Source organism: Rhyacophila brunnea, unplaced genomic scaffold (assembly GCF_057557595.1).
Source record: "Rhyacophila brunnea isolate RB1 unplaced genomic scaffold, BYU_Rbru_1.0 scaffold_18, whole genome shotgun sequence".
Taxonomy (NCBI): Eukaryota; Metazoa; Arthropoda; class Insecta; order Trichoptera; family Rhyacophilidae; genus Rhyacophila; species Rhyacophila brunnea.
In genome coordinates, this window is record NW_028232837.1 from 2065040 (window position 1) to 2086726 (window position 21687).

General features: G+C 33.0%; 1 protein-coding gene across 1 annotated transcript in view; it reads right to left on the reverse strand.

The window, feature by feature from the left end:
- Positions 1–21687, reverse strand: part of LOC147073105 (soluble guanylate cyclase 89Db-like) — a 127158-nt gene that overhangs the window by 35791 nt on the left and 69680 nt on the right. Inside the window, exon 3 of the mRNA XM_085945323.1 lies at positions 3522–3599. Within this exon, the coding sequence (XP_085801449.1) occupies positions 3522–3599 (78 nt within the window). The remainder of the gene's footprint in view (positions 1–3521; positions 3600–21687) is intronic.

A 21687-nucleotide genomic window follows, 5' to 3' on the forward strand; every position in this document is an offset into this window, starting at 1 on the left:
AATTAGAATGTTACATTCTTAAATCTTGTAAATCATTCGTAAATTAATAAAAAAAATATTGAAATATTGTTATTATGTTTTATTTAAGATAAGTTATAAATGTCCGAGACTATAAGGTTTGTAACAAACATTTTACCTGGTTCCATATTCCGAGAAATTAAGGCTAATGTATGACGTCTTGCAGCCAGAACAGCTTTAATAATGGACTTCGTCCAATACCGAAACGAGTTAAGTAGGTAAGTACTTGATTTTATTTCTCGAAAATGAATTATTTATAGAAAAAACTGTTAACTACGCGCTGTCTGTTTTCATATGTATACTATAAACATAAGCCATTCTTCACCCAAGTTTGACTATTGGACTCGCCCTCTCGTAAACCCGAACTGTAAGTAAGTATATAAAATTAAATACATCCCAAGAAGGAAGATTCACTTAGAGAGAAGCTCAAACAAACCCCTATAAATTCTAACGGATTTAAGTTTTGTACTATTCCATTTGAGTCGTTTTATGCGACCCGGGTTTCGCCTTTCGGCATCTTCAGTCACTGTGTACACTAAACACTAACAACGAATACTATTAACTCTAACTTATATAACAAATCAACAATATAAAGTAGCTAAAATCGAGTCAAGGATCATAATAAAAAATATAACAAATTATGAATAGTTGAAGTGTTTGTAAAAAACCTTCTATCTTATTTATAATAATACACTCGATAAGCCTATAATAAATCATCAAAACCTAATAATAGATCATTAGTAATTTATAATCTATAAAAATACTACACTCAAGAGATGTAACATCGTCCATTATAGGAACAATGGTAACGTATTGGGAATTAATGGAGTTAACCAATGAGATATATCTATGATATCAGTCTTTAAAAGTTATTAGTTAAACAATTGATATTCAATAATATTCTTACACGATACCTACTTCTTTGATAATATTATTTTTTAAATATAACAAACCCATAAATAAACCCACCTAATATATCGGTAGTCAGATGGCAGAAGGGACCATCTGTCATTTCCGAGAATGTTCACGAGAGCAAAAGTAAGATTTCAATTTACTGTAGTAAACAAATTAATTGAGCGATATACTTACATACAATTTTAGTATTGTTTAACCTGTTGGGGTGTTATTTGTTTAGTTTAAGAAAAAAAAATCATATTCGGTTTAACTGAGATATTTGACAATATAATGCAAATGGTTCCTTTTGCTATCAAAATTTTATTGCAATTTTGTCAGATGTCTGATTTTGTCTTGTTCAGATGGGTAGTAAAAAAATAAGTTTTTCCATTATTGTGCGATTGTTTATTTAAATTGATATTTTTTAGGTTGTAGAATATAATATCTATACCAGTGGTTCTCATATGTGGCCACAATAGCTGCACAAGCCCACCAGAGGACACACTATTTTTAATTCCAAGCTAAACTAAATATTGTTCATAAGGTGCGTGTTTGACGGTCCGCATGTGATGTATAGCGTGCCATCTGTAAAAATCCTCAGAAGCTTCTATGGCAGAAGTGCCAACTGGCATTTATAGTTCGTTATTTTTTTACATTTTTAGATGGCTCTTTCAGCATTTTTAGTGTTTGTAGTGCACTTGCAGATGTGTCCTTTTGCCACATTGAAGAATAATGCATTTCAAAGCTTTTGTAGAACAAAACTTAAAAACAGAAAACTTTGCAGATGGTCCCTTCTGCCATCTGACTACCGATATATATTTATAATCACACGTATACATACCTACATCCACATACATACATCCTCATTCATAATAATATATACATGTTGTATATCAAAACCGTTGACCATTTTTCACTTGTAAACCATCATATTATAAGATATAGCAATATAAAGCTCTATAATGTTGTAGAAAACATTATATAACTAAATTTTATACGAAAATAATTGAATTACATAACTAAATTCTAGTATTATGTAACGGGTAATTGACCTCTCAAAATACTACTTCGTAATAATACATAAATGTAGTATTCCCATTTCTACATTGACGGCATCTGTTGTATTCCAGGGTATTAGTTCAATTACACTACAGCTAAATACTATGCTCAAAATGAACAACTGTAAGTAGCCAAGTGTGTTCATTAGAGTCGAAACAGGGTTTATACAACTAAGTATGATTTCTAAGCTTATAGAGCTAAGCCAGTAAGATTTGAAATCCCGGAAATAAAACTCAAAGTATGATAGGATTATCTTTGAAGAAGATAATATTCAAACGTTTTGGGGTAATATTAAATTAATTCTTAGAAAACAATTAGTGTTATCAAGTTGAATGAACAATTAAGTCCAGAGATTACAAGGCTGCTATTTGACATTCTCATATACGACATTAACTTTATTCAATTAAGAATTATATATTATAAAAATATTAATTAAATACTTTGGCAAATTGTTACTAATTAATTAGGTTCGGTAAAAGACGCTGTCCTTTTTGACAACTCAATCGAGAGCATTCAAGACACGATCAATATGCTGTATAACTGGTGTCTCATTGGTTTGAAAATCAACGTGAAGAATTTTGTACAATATCATCTGTCCTGATCTAGATTTTCACCTGATTATCGACGAAAAAAATATTGAGAGTGTCGACAGCTTATAATACCTATGGGGTACACATCAAGAGAGATTGCACTTTGCAAAGGTTCACCTTTTACCATAACATTTTAAAATAACAGAACCGGCAGTTTTTAGCTGTATTTATAACAAAAGTGGCAGTTGTGCATAGTGGGAAATAAAAGTGGCAGTTTCTATTATAAAAATAGATATAATTTATTAATTATACCATTATCAATGTAAATTATATTAAAATGATAAGGTATCGTAATACATACTTCTAAGAATATATTTTAAAAGTTTTCTCAGAAATTCTACTCTTTGGAACGAAATAAAACGTTTTTATTGATCTGCCATTTTATGAAAGTAGAAAGTGCCGCTTTTGTTTCTGTAGCCATCAAATATATTTACTAACATCTTAGTAAATAAATAAAATAATGAAATAAAATATCATTGGACGTCATTAACATTGATGAAACGTTTTTATTGATCTGTTAACATTTTATGAAAGTGGAAACTGCCACTTTTGTTTCTATACTATTTTGTTTTTTGCTAACATTCTAGGAAATAAAGAAAATAGTGACATAAAATATCCTTGAACGTCTTTAACATTAATAAAAAATCAAGTTTAAAGTTTTTCATAAAATAAAACAAAATTGCGGGTGGATGAATATAAACGACATTGGTATCGACATCCAGCTTAATTTTACTGTATTAACAAACGGAACTGGATTTTATATTTTATGAATATAAATATGATGAAAAAGTACCTACAGAATCAGAATCAGAATCTGGAAAAATATAACAATACGTAAAAATAGAGAAGACTGCTTTTGAAACTAATAGCCTCATATATTGTTATATATCAATAAGTTGATAATATTATACAACGTTACAACACTTAACGTTACGTGCTTATTGGTTCTGAATTTCTTACCTGATGAGTATTGAAGACGGTGTGGTGACAGTCTGCTTCTTCCATTGCTTTCTTCCACACATCTTCTCCATATTCCAGCTGGAAAAAGCAAAATACATGAATTAGAATATAGTCTAGACTCTATAATCGCAAAATTTTATGTATTTCTTGATTGTTTGAAACAAATTTAGAAATGTAGGCCTCCCTAAGTGTAGAGTAAACTCCCCTCCGTTGGTGTAAAAAAACATTAGTTAATTTCGTTGCAACTAGATTAGTAGCGAATCCAGTGGGTGCGCGTTAAAATCCTCCGGGTGTCGTATTTTTTCCAAAAAGATTTTTTATAGTAGTTATATAATGTGCCCACGATGGCCGAGCGGCTTACGTGTCAGCTTATAGTGTCGTGGGTCCCAGGTTCGAAAACTCGGTCTGGAAAATTCACATATTGTTTTTCAACTTGTGTTTAAAGTCAGAATATGGATCTAAGGCATAAAGCCGACCAAAAAAGCGCTCGATGCGCTCACTACTGAGTAGGCCCCCTCCCACCCGCGCATTACCCTTCACCTATATAATAAGGGGCCCAAGAAGCACAAAATAATTATTATTATCAGCGTCTCTCATAATAAAGCAATAAAAATATTATATTATTTCGGGGCTTGTAATTAATATTCACGATGACATTATTCTACCAGCAAAATATCCGACACTCTACAATGAGTTCTCTGTTATTAAATAATGGCTTCTCGCCCATCGATCGACGACGCTTCCAGAGCGTGATTTTGCTCGCCGCGTTCAATGAATGGACTACGTTGTATTTTCGTTCATTTGTATCGCCGAGAAGCCAAAACACGATGACTCATGGGGCGGGCGCGCATAATGCGTCGTCAAATCCAGTGTGCGCTGGCGTATTTGATTACGTTGTATTTTCGATGATTCACGCGCCACTTGTGAAATTCTGCGCGAGAGCCCCACTTGCTGCGTTAAGTGGGTTTTACGCCTAATAGGTTGAGGAAATGGCTAACATTCTTTTCTCGTTCCACTTTGTAGAGCCCCATTTGATCCTATTATGATCGGACATAGTCAAAAGAATGATATATTTCTCTGAAGTGTTTTCAAATTATCTATGTTAAATATTTTTTGGGAGCCAAATAATCAGGAAAACCATTTGCCATTATTTTTAATAATAATGTAAAATCTGTATAGTTCTTGAAAAATCAAGTATATTTAGAACCAATCGATTTAAATATCTTTTCCGTTGAACAAAATCATTCACATTCTTAAATCCTTAATGATGTAAATCCAGTGACGTCCCGTACGGGTAGGCAGATTGCGCGTCGCTTGGGGGCTGCAGTTAGCCGAAGGCAGGCACATCGAGGAGAATCATTAGGTATATATAGAAATAGCACCTAAAAGTCGTAATAACGGAAATATCTTTCCATTAAAAAATTCAGCTCACTGGTTGGAAATAAAATGTATGAATTAATATAAAACTTTTAACATGATTTTTTTGTTGTTGTCGGGTTCGCGATGTCTAGTTTACATCCGTTGTCCTTGGACGTCGATGCAATGCAACAGCAATGACACGTGCAGATTTTAGAATTATATTTGAATTATAGGTAGGTATATACTATAATATAATTTAAAATTAATCTAAATATCTTTGCCAATCACTCGTGAGTTTTTGAAGTTGTCAGGTGTATTTTTTGTGAAACCGTAGACTCGCAATATTGTCTATTGAAGCAGAGATGGCATTTAAATTATATTTAATGGTACATATCTTGCTAGTAATGTATCCATACAACACATTTCTTAGATATTAGAGTCATGAAAGGATATTAAAAGTACTGTATAAAAAAATATGGCGGCATTTTGGCACTTCCTAGGGGCGGCATTTTGTCCAGGGACGTCACTGTGTAAATCGTATTGATAAATTAATAACTTCATTAGAATTATCACATTTAAATCCAATATAAAGTAATTCTATTATAGGTTCCCAAAAAAAATCACGGACCCCTGGTGTAAATGTAAGCTGTTTGGCGTCTCTTAAAAAGCACGCTGTTGCACTGCTGTATAATTATATATAATTCAGGACGTCTATATAGCGCCTGAAATTCCCTGGTTAATACTTATATACATAATATATATTCTCGAATAACCAAGAATCACGCAGTTTTACAAAGTAAGCTAGAATGTAAAAAAATACGAGCTATGAATCACCTAGGGAAGCATAAATAAAACAGGTGAACGAAATTAACTTCATCAGATTTTCACGGACACATTGTTATTAATTCAAGGTCTACTACGGGCTACGGCGTAGACAGTATAACTTTGCGTAGGCACAAAGCCTTGGAAGCTAGTTTGTGTTGTAATATATTATGTGTTGCATAATTTCACAACAAATTGTTGCTTGGAAGAAAGCAGGGTTAAATGAAAAGACTTTGTTAGACGTGTTTTTGTTTTCAACAAGAAACATTGGCTTATTTCTTATTAATTAATAATATCATTATAAATTTATTGTGATGGAAGTTTTAGTAAAGCTTTTTTTCTCGTAAATTAGGGTTATTTAAAAACAATAATGTCTTGTCCCAAACAAGGTTGGATTTTTTTCACTAAATGTAGGCATTGTTCATTAAATGAGGAGATACGGTTATCACCACGTAAGAGATAAAATCTATTAGTAGTCTAATGGATTTAAGTTTTGTACCATTTGAGTCGTTTTTTGCGACACAGGTTTCACCAATATCAAACGTATGTTTTTCATTTAATAAATGGTTCGCACATGTCTTTCTCCAATTATATTCAATTTGACATTGAAAAAGGTGCAAAATTACTTCACAGCCCTGCGGATGATTATGCATGATTTGACAGCCTACATATTACGAGTATCTTGAATGATATACTTAGCTTTCCTAAAAGCCCATTGTTATATCCTATATGATGGTTAACATTACACCTCTCTTGCTGCTGTTGAAATATAGCACTTATTGCAATAATTACAACCAACTTATTGTAATTGTTACAATAAATGCTAATACTTTGATACAAACCTACCCTATGTTTGATAATATTTATTACTTTACCACTTTAGCGGTCGATAAGTATTGGATAGACCCACTGAAGCGTATATTTATGTAGCAATCGTACCACTCAGCATTAAATGAGTGACACACTTTAATATGTATGTTTTGTTGTCAATACAAAACAATAGAGCGATGTCAGCATTTCCGCAATCATAACTAGACCAGTAAGGTCTGTTATGATTTTTTAATTGCGACAATATCTCTTGTAATATATGTACTCCATTTATATACATTGGAAGGACAATGCACGAATCCTGATTCACTCATCGAGTCCGTCACAAGACGCACTACTATTGTCATGAGTTCTTCACTCGACATAGTCAACCGTCATTCCACTCGAATCAAGTCTCTCAGTTCAATTAATTGATCACATCGATCTCACCAGTACAACATTACCCGCGATTATAATCTCACGCTGTCATCTTTATTAAAGTATTAATGTATTTATTGTATTGTTGTATCGATCAATAAACTCTCCTGCAAACATCCACGCAACAATTACCTTATATTTCCTCCATTTCATCTACCACCAAATAGGTATATATCTTTCAAAATATTCCCGTTTTGTTTTATTCATTAGACTTTCCTATGGAAAATAGTGTATCTAACCACTTTTTTGAATTGCGTTGACACTTGCAATACACGTTGCAATACACCAAAATTTATTTTTATTCCAGAAATTGCTTGTTATCTGTGTGCTCACCTCAATTATATAACAATAATAACAAATTTTTTTCATATATTCCTCACAATGGCTTCAAAGAACAACAAAAAATATTTTTATTATGATATTAAAAAAGACAGCTACAATATTTCCAAGAAACATAATATTATTTTAATTATTAAAACATGATGTGATATTTACGGAAGATAGAACAAGATAATACATACTACGTATTATTTTATTCCACTAACTAAGGCTTTCTTTTAATTCCTTATTTTATTGCTTTTTAAGTATTTTATTATTACAACGTTTTTCTTAGCACGTATTATTATTTGTCCTGTGGTTCTTTGTCCTGCACAAATCTTGCAATCGATTTTTAACTAACTTCCCGATTATGAGACATTTGAAAAACTTTTAGAATATATCAGAACACGATGCCAATGCATTCTTTTAATACTTTTAGTTTAGCCATCTTTAAGTAGAATTGAACTCATTTTCAGTTAATTCTGTTTTGTATGAAAAGTTATTTCGACACCATTATTGGTTGCTAGGGGTCTGGGGTCCTAGCAACTAAATTATTAATATATAGGTGCGTTCCTATGGAAATCAATATGATATTTCTAGTACATTTTTTTTTGATCGTTTAAGCTAGCCAAGCCAAGTTTCTATAGTTCAACAGAATATTAAAAAAATAGCTACAATATTTCTAAGAAACATAATATTATTTTAATTATTAAAACATGATGTGATATTTACCAAAGTTAGAACCAGTAAATACATACTACGCTTTATTTTATTCTACTAAAGCTTTCTTTTAATTCCTTATTTTATTGCTTTTTAAGTATTTTTCTTTCTCGATTTGTTCAAATATTAAAGCAATATGTTTTCCAGTGACATTGACATAAAAAAATCCGCTCTCTGTTTTTGACAGAAAGCAGATATCATAGTAAATATATAATGAATTATATATTATGCTAAGCGTTCTTAAATATATAATGTATATAAGACCGACAGGATAAAGTGAAACGGATATGATCCTGTATTCCAGTAGGTACTTATCTACTTAGTCTTATGTCATACCCAAATAAAAAATATATTATATTCTAAGCGGATAAAGTTTTAAAAAAATAAGGGTCTATTTTTCTACTCGGCAATATGAAAATAATTTAAGATTTCTTTTCTCACCATAATCGCTTTCACGTTATATAAAAAGGATCCCATAGTGCGTAGATAAAATTATATTTTTTCTCGTGGATTCTTCTTCTTTGTTGTAGGTTTTCAATATCTTCATGAGATGTTGCGGCAGAAGTTAGCAATGGCAACACTAATTTAATTATTGTTTATATAAAAAAAACATCGGTGTGTGTACTTATGTACGCGCGTTAGAAGTTATACTTCTTTGGCGTAACAAAACAAAAACAAAACTTGTGATAAACTAGATTCTTTGACTAGCTCTTAATTATCTTGTTAAATTATACACTCAAGAAAAAAGACCGCTTATTGGAATGCCGTTGGTTTATTTCTGTACACTTTAACTTATATTACTAAATTATATAATGGTTTCTCGTTGTTTTTATTTTTAAAGTACTGTCACTCTGATGTTTAATCGATTGTTTACTTAAGGAATTGCAAATGGCCGACAATAATAAATTCGCTGCCTAGGCAATGGAACAATTATTCTGAACTATAATATTATACTGTATAATCGTCACGATTGCAGTATCATACTGTGGCGTAAAGGTAGTGCGTTCGGCTGATGATCGAACAATCGGTGGTTCGAATCCAATCGAGTGCGTTTTTTTTTATTGTGAAAAAATAAATTATGTGTTACATGTCACATGCCAAAAAATACACTCTGATCTGATTTCCCAAACGCGCCAAACGAAGTATAAATTCAATAATATTATTATGATCTCGTAAAAAATACATTTTAGTGCTTTACATGAAAACTGGTATTCCATGCCTTCTGCACCTGCATACTTGGTCCAGTGGCGTCCCTAAATAAAATGCCGCCCCTAGCCAGCGCCAAAATGCCACCTCATTTTTTATACAGTATTTTTATCATCCTTTCATGAGTCCAATATCTAAGAAATATGTTGTATGGATACATTACTAACAAAATATCAGACTAATTATTCGCAAATCTGCACGTGTCGTTTCTGGTCATCAAGGACGTCGAAGAGCAACGGAAGTAAACAAAATATTGCGAACCTGATAAAACTAGTGAGCTGATTTTTTCAATAGAACGATATTTTCGTTATTACTAAGTTTATGTAGCTATTTTTATATATTCCAAATGATTCTCCTTGATTTGCCGCCCTTCGAGTAACTGCAGCTCCCAAGCGACGCTCAATCTGTCTACCCCCACGGGACGTCACTGGTTTCGTCTATAGAAGAACTTGTGATTTCTCTACTTTTTTCGATTCTCGGAATTGGTTTATTGTCTCGAGAAATATTTTTATTAATTATTTCAAGCCAAAATTTTGACTGAGATCAATTTGTGACATTCTTAATTTTAAAAATTCCGTTGCCGTTTGAAGTTCAAAGCTTTAATTCTTTTATTTTCTTTCAAAAAATAAATATTTTAAAACAAAGAATATTTCGTCTAAGTAGAATTAGCTTGTTTTGCCAAATAATTTTTACCCGCGGTTAAAATATTATTACGTCCTGGTCCAAATTCAAATCAAAGTTGGCAGCTTACTTTTTTCATTTCAAATTCCCTTTGTCATTTTTTTACTAATTAATTTTGTGTCCTATATTCCTTTACCGATTTTAAGAGAAATGAAAATTGCCGAAATGCACGCCGGTGATGTCTTTACCCACCAGAGGCACCTAGCGGAAAAATACGAAGCTTGCAATTTGAGACATTTTTTTGATAATTTACAATTTCAAGAGCATTAATTAATAAATATGTATCTGAACACATGAAAAAGAAAAATATTTTATATTTTAAGTCAAAGATAAACTTACAATTGTAAAAAAAATGAGAATTTGTCACAGAACCCCATCTTATTATTACATTAAATGATCATATTATTATGTATTATTAAAATTTAGTTTATTAAGGGGGGACATGCTCGTCGAAGGTCAAAATTGAGATTTTATTGTATATCCAAACCATGATCCTGGACACTCCTTAAACGTTGTAGATGATCTATTTATATAATTTTAAAGCCTTATTATCCTTTATAGTTATTTTAAACATTTGATGACTGCATGAAGTATTTTTGTTACATAAAATAGTATTCTTTTAAACCTCTCGCTCTAATGTTTTAGAATATAGTCATATTTCGGTACATAACTGTGCAGTGATGTTAAGATTTTTTACATGTATTAATTTTTAAACGTATTTATAAAACCATTAGCATAATTTATTACGAGATAATTTTTGTAAAATATTCACGATAAAAAATTATATTGATAATCTCTGTGATCCCAAATTTGACAAGAATTAGGCATTTTATTATTCAAAAAATCGGCAAGAATAACACATTTCAAGATGATTATAAAGATATTTATTATAAGCTATGTTTTTGACCATTCAAGTGTGATAAACATCTTATGAATATTGATTGCTTTATAATAATTATTGACCTAAGAATAAGGTAGTGTTTTTTTGAAATACGCCATTTCTTTTGTCATTCCCCAGTGGTTAAGCTACAACATACGGCCGTAGCCATAAATTAACAAACCATAATTGAAGTAGGGAGTAAAATGATATTAACGCGCGTGTTTGAACATGTACCGTTTAAAAAAAAATTTAAAAAAATTCGGTTAGGTACATGTTCAAACACGCGCGTTAACATAATTTTACTCCCTACTTTAATTATAGTTTGTCATTTTATGGCTACGGCCGTATGTTGTAGCTTAACTACTAGGGAATGACAAAAGAAATGGCGTATTTCAAAAAAACACTACCTTATTCTTAGGTCAATACTTATTATAAAGCAATCATTATTCATAAGATTTTTATCACACTTGAATGGTCAAAGACATAGCTTATAATAAATATCTTTAGAATCATCTTCAAATGTGTTAATCTTGCCGATTTTTTGAATAATAAAATGCCTAATTCTTGTCAAATTTGGGATCACAGAGATTATCAAAATAATTTTTTATCGTGAATATTTTACAAAAATTATCTCGTAATAAATTATACTAATGGTTTTATGAATGCGTTTAAAAATTAATAAATGTAAAAAATTTTAACACCACTGCACAGTTCTGTACCGAAATATGACTATATTCTAAAACATTAGAGCGAGAGGTTTAAAAGAATACTATTTTATGTAACAAAAATACTTCATGCAGTCATCAAATGCTTAAAATAACTATAAAGGATAATAAGGCTTCAAAATTATATAAATAGATTATCTACAACGTTTAAGGAGTGTCCAGGATCATGGTTTGAAAATACAATAAAAACTCAATTTTGACCTTCGACGAGCATGTCCCCCCTTAAGTTGTCTATGCTGACCCTTAGAGTTTTTTGACTAATTCATAGTTTTAATATTTATTTTAATAAACGTTTGTTAGTCATATACCTACATATTTGTTTTTATTGAACTAAGACTGCAATTTACAGTTGGTATTGGTTATTGGCTTTCTATGCAGCAATTAGTTAATTGATAGTAATTAACGTAAGAATTGGCGTAATTACGGCGTACAAACACGCCTTTGGTTCTTAAGGGGGAGACGCATGCCAGCAGAGAACCTAGCGGAAATATTTTATAATTTACAATTTCAACTGTATTATTTAATAAATATGTATCCGAAAACATTAAAAAGGTTTTTATTTTTTTTTAAACTTAAAGATAAACTTACAATTGTAAAAAAAAATGTAATAAAATGTGAATTCGTTGCAGGGTCAAATCTTATTATTGCATTATATTTTATGGTCATAATTATCATTAAAATTTAGTTTATTAAGTTTTAGATTTTACGTAGTGTAAGTTTTTGACTAATTCATCGTTTTAATAATTTTTATATATATTTTAAAAAACATCGATTTTTATAAAAATATAAATGTGTATAACTTGAAATCCTTTTTATTTATATAGAATAAGAAGAAGTGCCGGCTCATTTACATTTAGCATACTTTAAATGCCAGCTAGACGCTCTTGCTTTACCACAAGCTTACCTGCGCAGACTGGTTTGTATCGGGAAGCCCGTGTGTATGGAGGGAAAACTGTAGCTCGCGCAAACTGAAAAGCGCTGTAAAAATGTTCCGTATTTTTCGCACAAATTATACCGCGCATGTTGTGGTCGCTTCAATTTATTTTTGTTCTATTATAGGTATTATAGATTATCCTATTTACCATACAATCTATCTTCCAATTGAGTATATTTGGAAGCTTTTGTTGTGAATCACTATGATAAACGGCACCAATCATCGCCAAAATATTTCAAAAAGACGTCGTCCAGAAATTTAGAACCACTGATCTGAACGAAATTTATTTTTCCGATACATTAAACTCTATGAGAATGTCAGAATGTTATAAGAAGATAAATAATAGTCTGTATAAATTCTCTATAAGTATCCCTTGCCGAAAATCACCGCGGTGTATAATACGATATGGACGAATCCCTTTGACGCTTGAAAGATACTCGAAATGTATGGCTTAACATTTTTGGCGTAAATTCAATATTGGAAGTCGATAAAATATTTTTTTATCTCTGATTTTTAAAGTAAAAGAAATTTTGTTTCATATTAATATTTTACCAATGCTTCTTTGTAAAGGAGTAGTGATACTAGTGACAGAGTGCCCGCGTGAAAACCAGCGTGTCCCGGGATCGAATCAATTCAAAATGTTTTTTTTTTAAGTTATACTTCTTTTGGCGCGTTTGGGAAATCAGATCAGAGTGTATTTTTGGCGTGTGACATGTAACACATAATTTATTTTTTTACACGAAAAAAAACGCACTCGATTGGATTCGAACCACCGATTTTTCGGTTATCAGCCGAACGCACTACCTTTACGCCACAGTATGATACTGCAATCGTGACGATTATACAGTATAATATTATAGTTCAGAATAATTGTTCCATTGCCTAGGCAGCAAATTTATTATTGTCGGCCATTTGCAATTCCTTAAGTAAACAATCGATTAAACATCAGAGTGACAGTACTTTAAAAATAAAAAAACAACGAGAAACCATTATGTAATTTAGTAATATAAGTTAAAGTGTATTGAAATAAACCAACGGCGTTCCAATAAGCTGCCTTTTCTTGAGTGTGTAATTTAACAAGATTATTAAGAGCTAGTCAAAGAATCTAGTTTATCACAAGTTTTGTTTTTGTTTTGTTACGCCAAAGAAGTATAACTTCTAACGCGCGTACATAAGTACACACACAGATTTTTTATGATTTTACCGAGGCTTCGACTGCGATTCGCTGTCATATCACCTCATCTCTTCGAGAAGGGGATCCGCCGATCAGGTCCTCACTCCAATTCTGTTAAAGAATTTTACAATTTTGCCAAAGTCTTCCGTCTTACCCTGCGCCAGGATATCTTTCAATTCATCGACATTCTCAAAGATATCCGCAATTCACAGCTGTACTCTGTGTCGTTCATATTTAGGACATTGTACAGCTATATTTACAATGTCCTCCAAAACATTTCATTCATCGCACCACAGCTGCGAATCGCTTCTTCCCACGAGGACATCAAATATTTTACCCATTGTGTGACCTATTTTTAGCCTAGAGTGACAGGGATTCTTAGACCTTGTCCAGGTGGCGCGTAATGTGCTGCGCCCATATAGCGCGTTTCATTTGGAAGTAAACAAGCTAGGTTTTTGTATCGGCATAAAAAACAAATGCTAGTGCGAGAAGAAAGACCAACAACTCAATCATCACACGGTTCCTTTAAGATTTTATATGCCACGATAACTGGCAAGATGTATTTGACTCGCGCATATTTCTGGTGCCGGTGACCACATTGACCACATGCATTCGCGGCGTATCGCAGCGAGACACGCGTCATATGGACAAGCTCTTAGAGGCGCTGTGGACTATATGCTTCTACTAAGAGGCGGACATGGTTATAGAAGAGATAGTGTACTTATTTCCAAAGTCTGACAATAATAAGTTCTAAATAAAAAAATATCTCCAATCGCAATCAAGTGTAAATACTAAAAGGTCATATTAATATTCCTTCTATTTTAGTGGTTCAATATGTATGTTATAGTTTTCGTTCAAATGGAATAATAAAGCTCTGTGAGGGCAGTTTTAAGACAGGGAAATAGAAATAAGGCCGAAGGCTTTCTGCAGTAATGGTTGTTTGAGAGGGTAAATTAACTCAAAACACGGTAGCTTTCCTGCGCTCAATGAAAATAAACAACGTACAAACAAAGTTATACAGCCTGCCTTTATTGGTATAACATTGTAAGTGAGCAGTTTTCTTGCCAAGGCATCGTGAGTAAACTAATAAAATTTGCATAAAATTATCGTTAGAATTAATGACCGCCACATACATAATTGAAATTCAGTGTTGCAAACGATCATTCAGAAAATATTCCAAATACGGATAGGGTTATAAAATAAACTATATGGCAAAAAAATCGTAGATTTATCTGAAAATAAAAAAAATAAGAAATTATAATTTTTAAATAATAAATTATAACAACGAAGATTATAAAAACAATTAATTCGGTTACATGTAAATTGTACGTATTAGGCATAAAGCCCACCAAAAAAGCGTTCGGTGCGCTCACTACTGAGTAGGCCCCCTCCCACCCGCGCATTACCCTTCACCTATGTAATAAGGGGCTCAAGGAGCACAAAATAATTATTATTATCAGCGTCTCTCATAACAAAACAATAAAAATATTATTAAATTTCTCGGGGCTTGTAATTAATATCGGATACGCAATAACTAAACAAAGAGTTCACTGTTCTTAAATGATGGCTTCTCGCCCGTCTATCGACGACGCTTCGAGGAGCGTGATTTTCTTGCCGTGTTCAATGAATGGACTACGTTGTATTTTCGTTAATTCGTATCGCTGAGAAGCCAAAAACGGTGACTCATGGGGCAGGTGGGCACAGTGCGTCCTCAAATCCAGTGTGCGCTGGCGTATTTGATTACGTTGTATTTTCGATGATTCACATAGATAATGCGCGAGCGCCCCGTAAGCCTGCTTTAGTGGACTTTATGCCTTACAGTTCGCCGTGAAGATGACTAATAACACAACAATCTTGTAGCATACTCTAGTACCGAATGTTTACGCTCCTTCATCCATCAAGGCAGCCACAAAATCTTGACTCCTCATCTGTCCTACTGACGACTTTCCATCTACACCTACTGGTCATCCCCAATCACTGCGCTCTCGTCACTCAACAACAAGACCTCGCAAAATATATAGTAGTATAATAACCTTTTGTGACTTTGGCCTAGAGTCAAATCGAGAGCTTTTTAGCTATATCGGTAAAAAGAAGAATACGTCTTCTTATTCATTTTTGGTTTTAGCGTTTAATTGATCGAAGCGAATAAGCGCATTATCAATAATCGCATTATATATTTTATTTCAGCTGACCCATTGCCGACTCAAGTAGAAAGCCGATACGTTCATAACGACTGGTCCTACTTTTTCCGCCCCTCCCGTTGTTGTCTAATGGATGACCTGTAATTGTTCTATAGTGTGCTCATACTGACGCGTCTGTCGTGTTCACACGGAATGGTTTGATTTTTATAGATGAGTTACATGATAAATAATACACTAGCATTAACACACCTTCTACAAATGTAGTGAATAGATCAATGCTACATATTTTTTGGAAATTGACATAACCATCGGTTTTTCTGTGAAGGACTAGTCTGACTTTGACAGCTGATGAATAACATGAATGTATATTATTTATAAATAACATTGATCGTTAATATATTTGATTTGAGAATTTTTATAATTCAATTTGAAACGAGAAAGGGCAAATCAATATGTCAAGCAATCTGGGATCTGATTTTGACATCTGAACAGTGGACCACTCGTTGCTTGTGCAAAAAGATATGCTCAGGCTTTATTAATCTAAAGATGGCGCTGGCTGGCCTCATAGCATCGGACAATGTTTGAGAACCATTAAACAGTGTGAATGTATCACTGGATAATCTTTTTCGAAAGAATAAGGAGCGGTCCATAATATCGATAACCTATTACTTGGCAGTTGTTATAAATAATACCCCAGTCATAATAAATTCCTAACATGTCCCGCGCACGTTTCAACCCTCTCAAGACCTATGGTATTGTTACAACGTAGCGATATTATTAGTTTTCGCGCCAAAAATATTATCCAATAACGATTTGTGACCTATGGCAACCAGTGAAACCCATTTCCCGGGAAATTTCCGATATATATTAGTAAACAGACCCTTCGTTTCGTATGCTACGAAGGCTGACTTTTTGATATGTAAACATCTGAGATTACGCAACAAAAAAAACCTATATACTGTAATATATTAGAAATATGCGACGAAAACCCGAATTGAAAAATGTTATTCTTGGAAACTCGGGACTGGCATGAGATAGGTTGGGAAGGCGATAGATGAAATTATCGGTAGAGTTATCATGTGGAAATAGTAATAAAAGCCCGAACGGCCTGTCATATGCATATGCTTGAGTTAAGTCACCTTTTTACGATGTCGTTTATCTTTACATACGTAGACAGCGTCATTACGTCGTTGTTGTGTGATGTAATATTGAGTGCACACGTGTACGTTATTTGTGATGATTAGTGAGCCATAAAATAAAATGGCATTACCTACATAAAGTTGGGTTGGAGTGTTGGACTCAATACCGAAAAGTGTGCGTGGGGTTTTTGGGCCACGTTTGATCATGATAAAAACGTCTATAAAACACACATTAATGGGCCAATTCATAAGTGACAGAAAGGCATATAAGTCGAACATAATTTTCATGAATCAGCACTCTACTGAAACGACAATTTGTACGAATTCAAATAAAATAAGTAAAGAATATTTAAGATACGACTTTTATTTGAAAACAATGATGTCGCTTAGATTAAAATAGTAAATTTAATATTTCGCCCAAAGTAAATAATATGGGGTATATGTAGTTATGTAGTAGGTACCTATAATAATAATCGTACCAATAATAAAATAACTACAAGATAAAAAGAGCTTTTCATATACAACGTTTTTAAATTTTCTGTTGAATTATTATGCTCAATATGCTCAAACTTGTACTCGATATGAAGTAAATAAAAAACAAACAAACAAATATAGAATACTGAAATGTCATTTTGACATTTCATTTTGATTTCCATAGTAACGCACGTATATATTAATAATTTAGTTGCTAGGACCACCCCCTTAGAAACCAATAATAGTCTTTTACTTTTTACGGATTTTTCTGAAATAACTTTCCATACAAAACAGAATTAACTGAAAATGAATTCAATTCTACTTATGGATGGCTAAACGTATTAAAAGAATGCATTGGCATCGTGTTCTATTCTATATCTATATTCTAAAAGTTTCAAATGTCTAGCTAGTCGGGAAGTTAGTTGAAAATCGATTGCAAGATTTGTACTGGACAAACAACCACCGGACAAACAAGAATACGAGCTAATAAAAACGTTGTAATTATAAGTGTCCGCCTGTGGTATCGAAACATTTGTCTTTTTATCAGTGTTTTGACTATTTCAATGATACCTATGAACAACATATTGTTTTTTTATTACAACTCAAAAAACTATAACAGCAATATTATTTAAACGTGCCTAGATTATTAAATTTATAGACTACATTATTGTTACCAGTTCAGTAGAGTTTTATCTAAAGAATCTAAAAGCTTCAAAGGTTATAGATAAAAATTCTCGAAAGTAATGATCTTGCAACAATGCATCATGAGTAGCATGAGTAGTAATAATCGCTAGAGTGGTGAGGTGAGGTATATGTGGAAGTGTGCGCACCTACATCTAACCGTTGTCGATCGAATATGCTTACACGAGCTCTAAGCCTATTGTGTTGCTGACGTAGTATCTAAAAGCACTAACAGGATATTCATAGCAGTAGCGAAGGGTGGAGGGATACTGTCAAGATTCGCCACAAATTAAACTTTGTTAGTCATACGTATTTGTTATTATTAAACTAACAGCCGTATTCATACAGTTTTGAACCGCACTCAATGCAGTAAGTGGTTTATCGGCCAAATAAGAAAACTATAAAAAATGAGATGCGTACAGGAATGCGCACGAAAATGAAACATGGCGGCCGTCCACCTCCTGTCAGTCTGACACATGACAGGAGCATACTTAAATACATGCGTAAAGAGTCGGCAAAAATGAATTCATTACAAGTTTTTTTGTTGGTTAGAATTGTCATTATACTATTATATATGTAATACATATAATTATAATTAAGAACCCATCAATTTTGTAGATTCGGTAGAGCATTTGCGAACTTTAAACAGTAATTCTGCCGTTTAAAAAACACATCATGAATTGTAATCCATAGTCTAAATACAATGCTTCCGTGGTTCGATTACTCACTAAAGACGTCATAAAAAACGCAGTATTTCCCATGGATAAGATGGATTTACGTAACATTTCACGTCACTATTCAACCGACTTTATTTAGGTTTATGCATGCAAATTTGCATTAAATAGCTTGAATGCAGTTAGCTGTTATATGCATACGCCAGTAAGACTACTATTTACAGATGGTGTTGGTAAGATTGTAAAAATCAATTAAACCCAGCCTAAACCAACCATAATACGAGGGTGGGTCAATAATTCCTTAGAAAAAAGCATTAAAACAGTTTTTATTTTTGTATTTTTTTTTTATTTCTCAACATAATCTCCTTGGAGCTCAATACACTTGGTTAGACGTTTCTCAATTTTTTTTAAACCGTCAGAAAAATAAGTTTTCGGAAGGTCCTCAAAATAAGCATTTGTCCGATCGATGACTTCTTCATTTGAAAAAAAACGTTGTCCACTTAGCCATTTTTTTAAGTTTGGGAAAAGGAAAAAGTCACTGGGGGCTAAATCTGGCGAATACGGTGGGTGGTCGACCAATTCAAACTTCAATTCTTCAATTTTAGCCATTGATCGTAAACATGTGTGAACACGGGCATTGTCCTGGTGAAAGAGGATTTTTTTCCTGTTTAAATGAGGCCGTTTTTCTTCAATTTTGTTTTTTAGCTGGTCCAATAAAGATGCATAATAATCCCCTGTTATTGTTTTTCCTTTTTCCAAATAGTCAACGAAAATAATTTCACGTGCATCCCAAAATACAGTAGCCATAACCTTACCAGCTGATTTTACGGTTTTCGCCTTCTTTGGACATGGTTTGCCTTCGCAATCCACTGCTTTGACTGTTCTTTCGTCTCGGGAGTATAGTGGTGTATCCATGTTTCATCTACAGTCACAAAGCGACGAAAAAATTCATCCGGATTGCGTTGCATGAGCGACAACAGGGCTTTAGAGGCCACCACCCTATTGCGTTTATTGTCGACTGTGAGCAAACGCGGCACCCATCTTGCAGAAATATTTTTCATGCCCAATTTGTCATGTAAAATAGAAATGACGCTACTTTTTGAGATCCCTGTAACCTCAATTATCTCACTCAACTTTAATCGTCGGTCACTTAACACCATATCGTGGATTTTATTGATCATTTCTGGTGTAGTCACCTCTACAGGACGTCCTGAGCGTGGTTCATCCTTTGTTGATGTACGACTACGTTTAAATTCATTTAACCAGTTATAAATAGTTGCAAGTGAAGGAGCAGATATGCCGTGAACTAAATCCAACTCATTTTTTATTTCCTTTGCTGTTTACCTTTTATATTAAAATGTTTAATAACAGCTCTAAACTCAATTTTCTCCATTTTCCATTTTTCCATTTTCCACAAGCAAATTTTTTTTTTAAATGTACGAGAAACACACAACAACCCGACCAATCTGATTGAAACTTCGCAGCATACTGAATCGGTAGTGCCGCTGCATGAAAACAAACCGCTTACAGTACTAGTCGCGCCACCTGTCGGCTTTTCTAAGGACTTATTGACCCACCCTCGTAGTTTTATACTTTGGGCGATACGACAAAATGGTGCGCAACTTTTCATTCATACTTATTTGTTTTCTTTGGATTCAGAATACATATTACACATAATTATGTTCTTCAATGCATGCTCGCCTTTCATTCTCTTGAAGCTCGTAGGTCTCTTCTGCTCTTAAAGCATTTTTCCCTGCTCTCACGTGGTATCGTTTTCAATCCCGATATTCTAGAAAATTTGAATTTTACGCACCCGTCAATTACATGTGTGGTCACAGCGCAGCCATGACCTATTTTGGGTGAAAGCTGTTTCCTCATGTCAGGCTCACCAGGCACCAATAGCGAGGGCTGTGCGGCTGGTCAATGCACTCCCTAGAGATGTAGATATTTTTGGCGATCCATTAAATATTCTGTTTTTTAAATTCTATTTTATTGTTTAATTTGTTTTTTTTTGAATTACTGTTGTTTTTTTTAAATTTTATTTCTTTTGTATAAAACTATTTTTGCTTTCCTTTTTTTCTCCACCTTGTTTTTTCTCTAACTGATTACTTGTAATTTTTATTCTAAATGTCATGTTGTGAACGTCCTGAATTAATAATTTGTTATGAACTCAACGTCTCTTTTTCAAATACATAAATAAATAAATATTGTTGGTTCATTTTTTTTAATTCATTAATCTCTGCCCAAACCAAATTATAATAGATAAAAATATGATTGTATCTATAAAATATCTAAAATGATGTATGGCGTAAAGACGAGTATTTTTTTAATATTAATTATTATGATTTGGTTTCGCATGGTTTAATTGAATTTAAAAAAATAAATAACACCGTCTGTAAATAGACTGACAAAGTTTAGCGTGCACTTCGCCACTGATTCACAGAAATGGAACAGAAAAACATTGAATCATTTTTTTTTCATTCTGCGGAGTTTCTTTAATTAAGAGGACATGAGTTGCGAGCTATCGCTAGTTCATAATATTTACATTGAGTCCTTACTGTCGTATATTTTAGTACACTTTAATAAAAACATAAACCAATTAAAAATGAGTCCACGTTCCTGTAACGTAACCTATCCGACCCTCGGCAGTAATTATTATTAGCAGTGGCGCCGGGAAAATAATTATAGAGGGGGCAATCAATCTCCATCGAAGAAAACTGTTAACTGCGAACCCTCGTCGAGAACGGTGTCAACGCGTACAGTGGCGTGCGTGGAATATAAAGCGTCGATGAAAATTTGAAGCAAATTTTGTAATACCGTTATGTGTGTTTAATGAATATTTGGAAGGTATGTTGGAAAGTGTTTTGAATGACAGAGTCGTCCTAATCTGGCTAAATTCTTTGCAGCCTGACACCGAAGGACCTAAATGAATGAAGGTAGCTAATGGAGACACTTATTCCTACTCAGACCTACCCTAATCGATTGTTGAATTA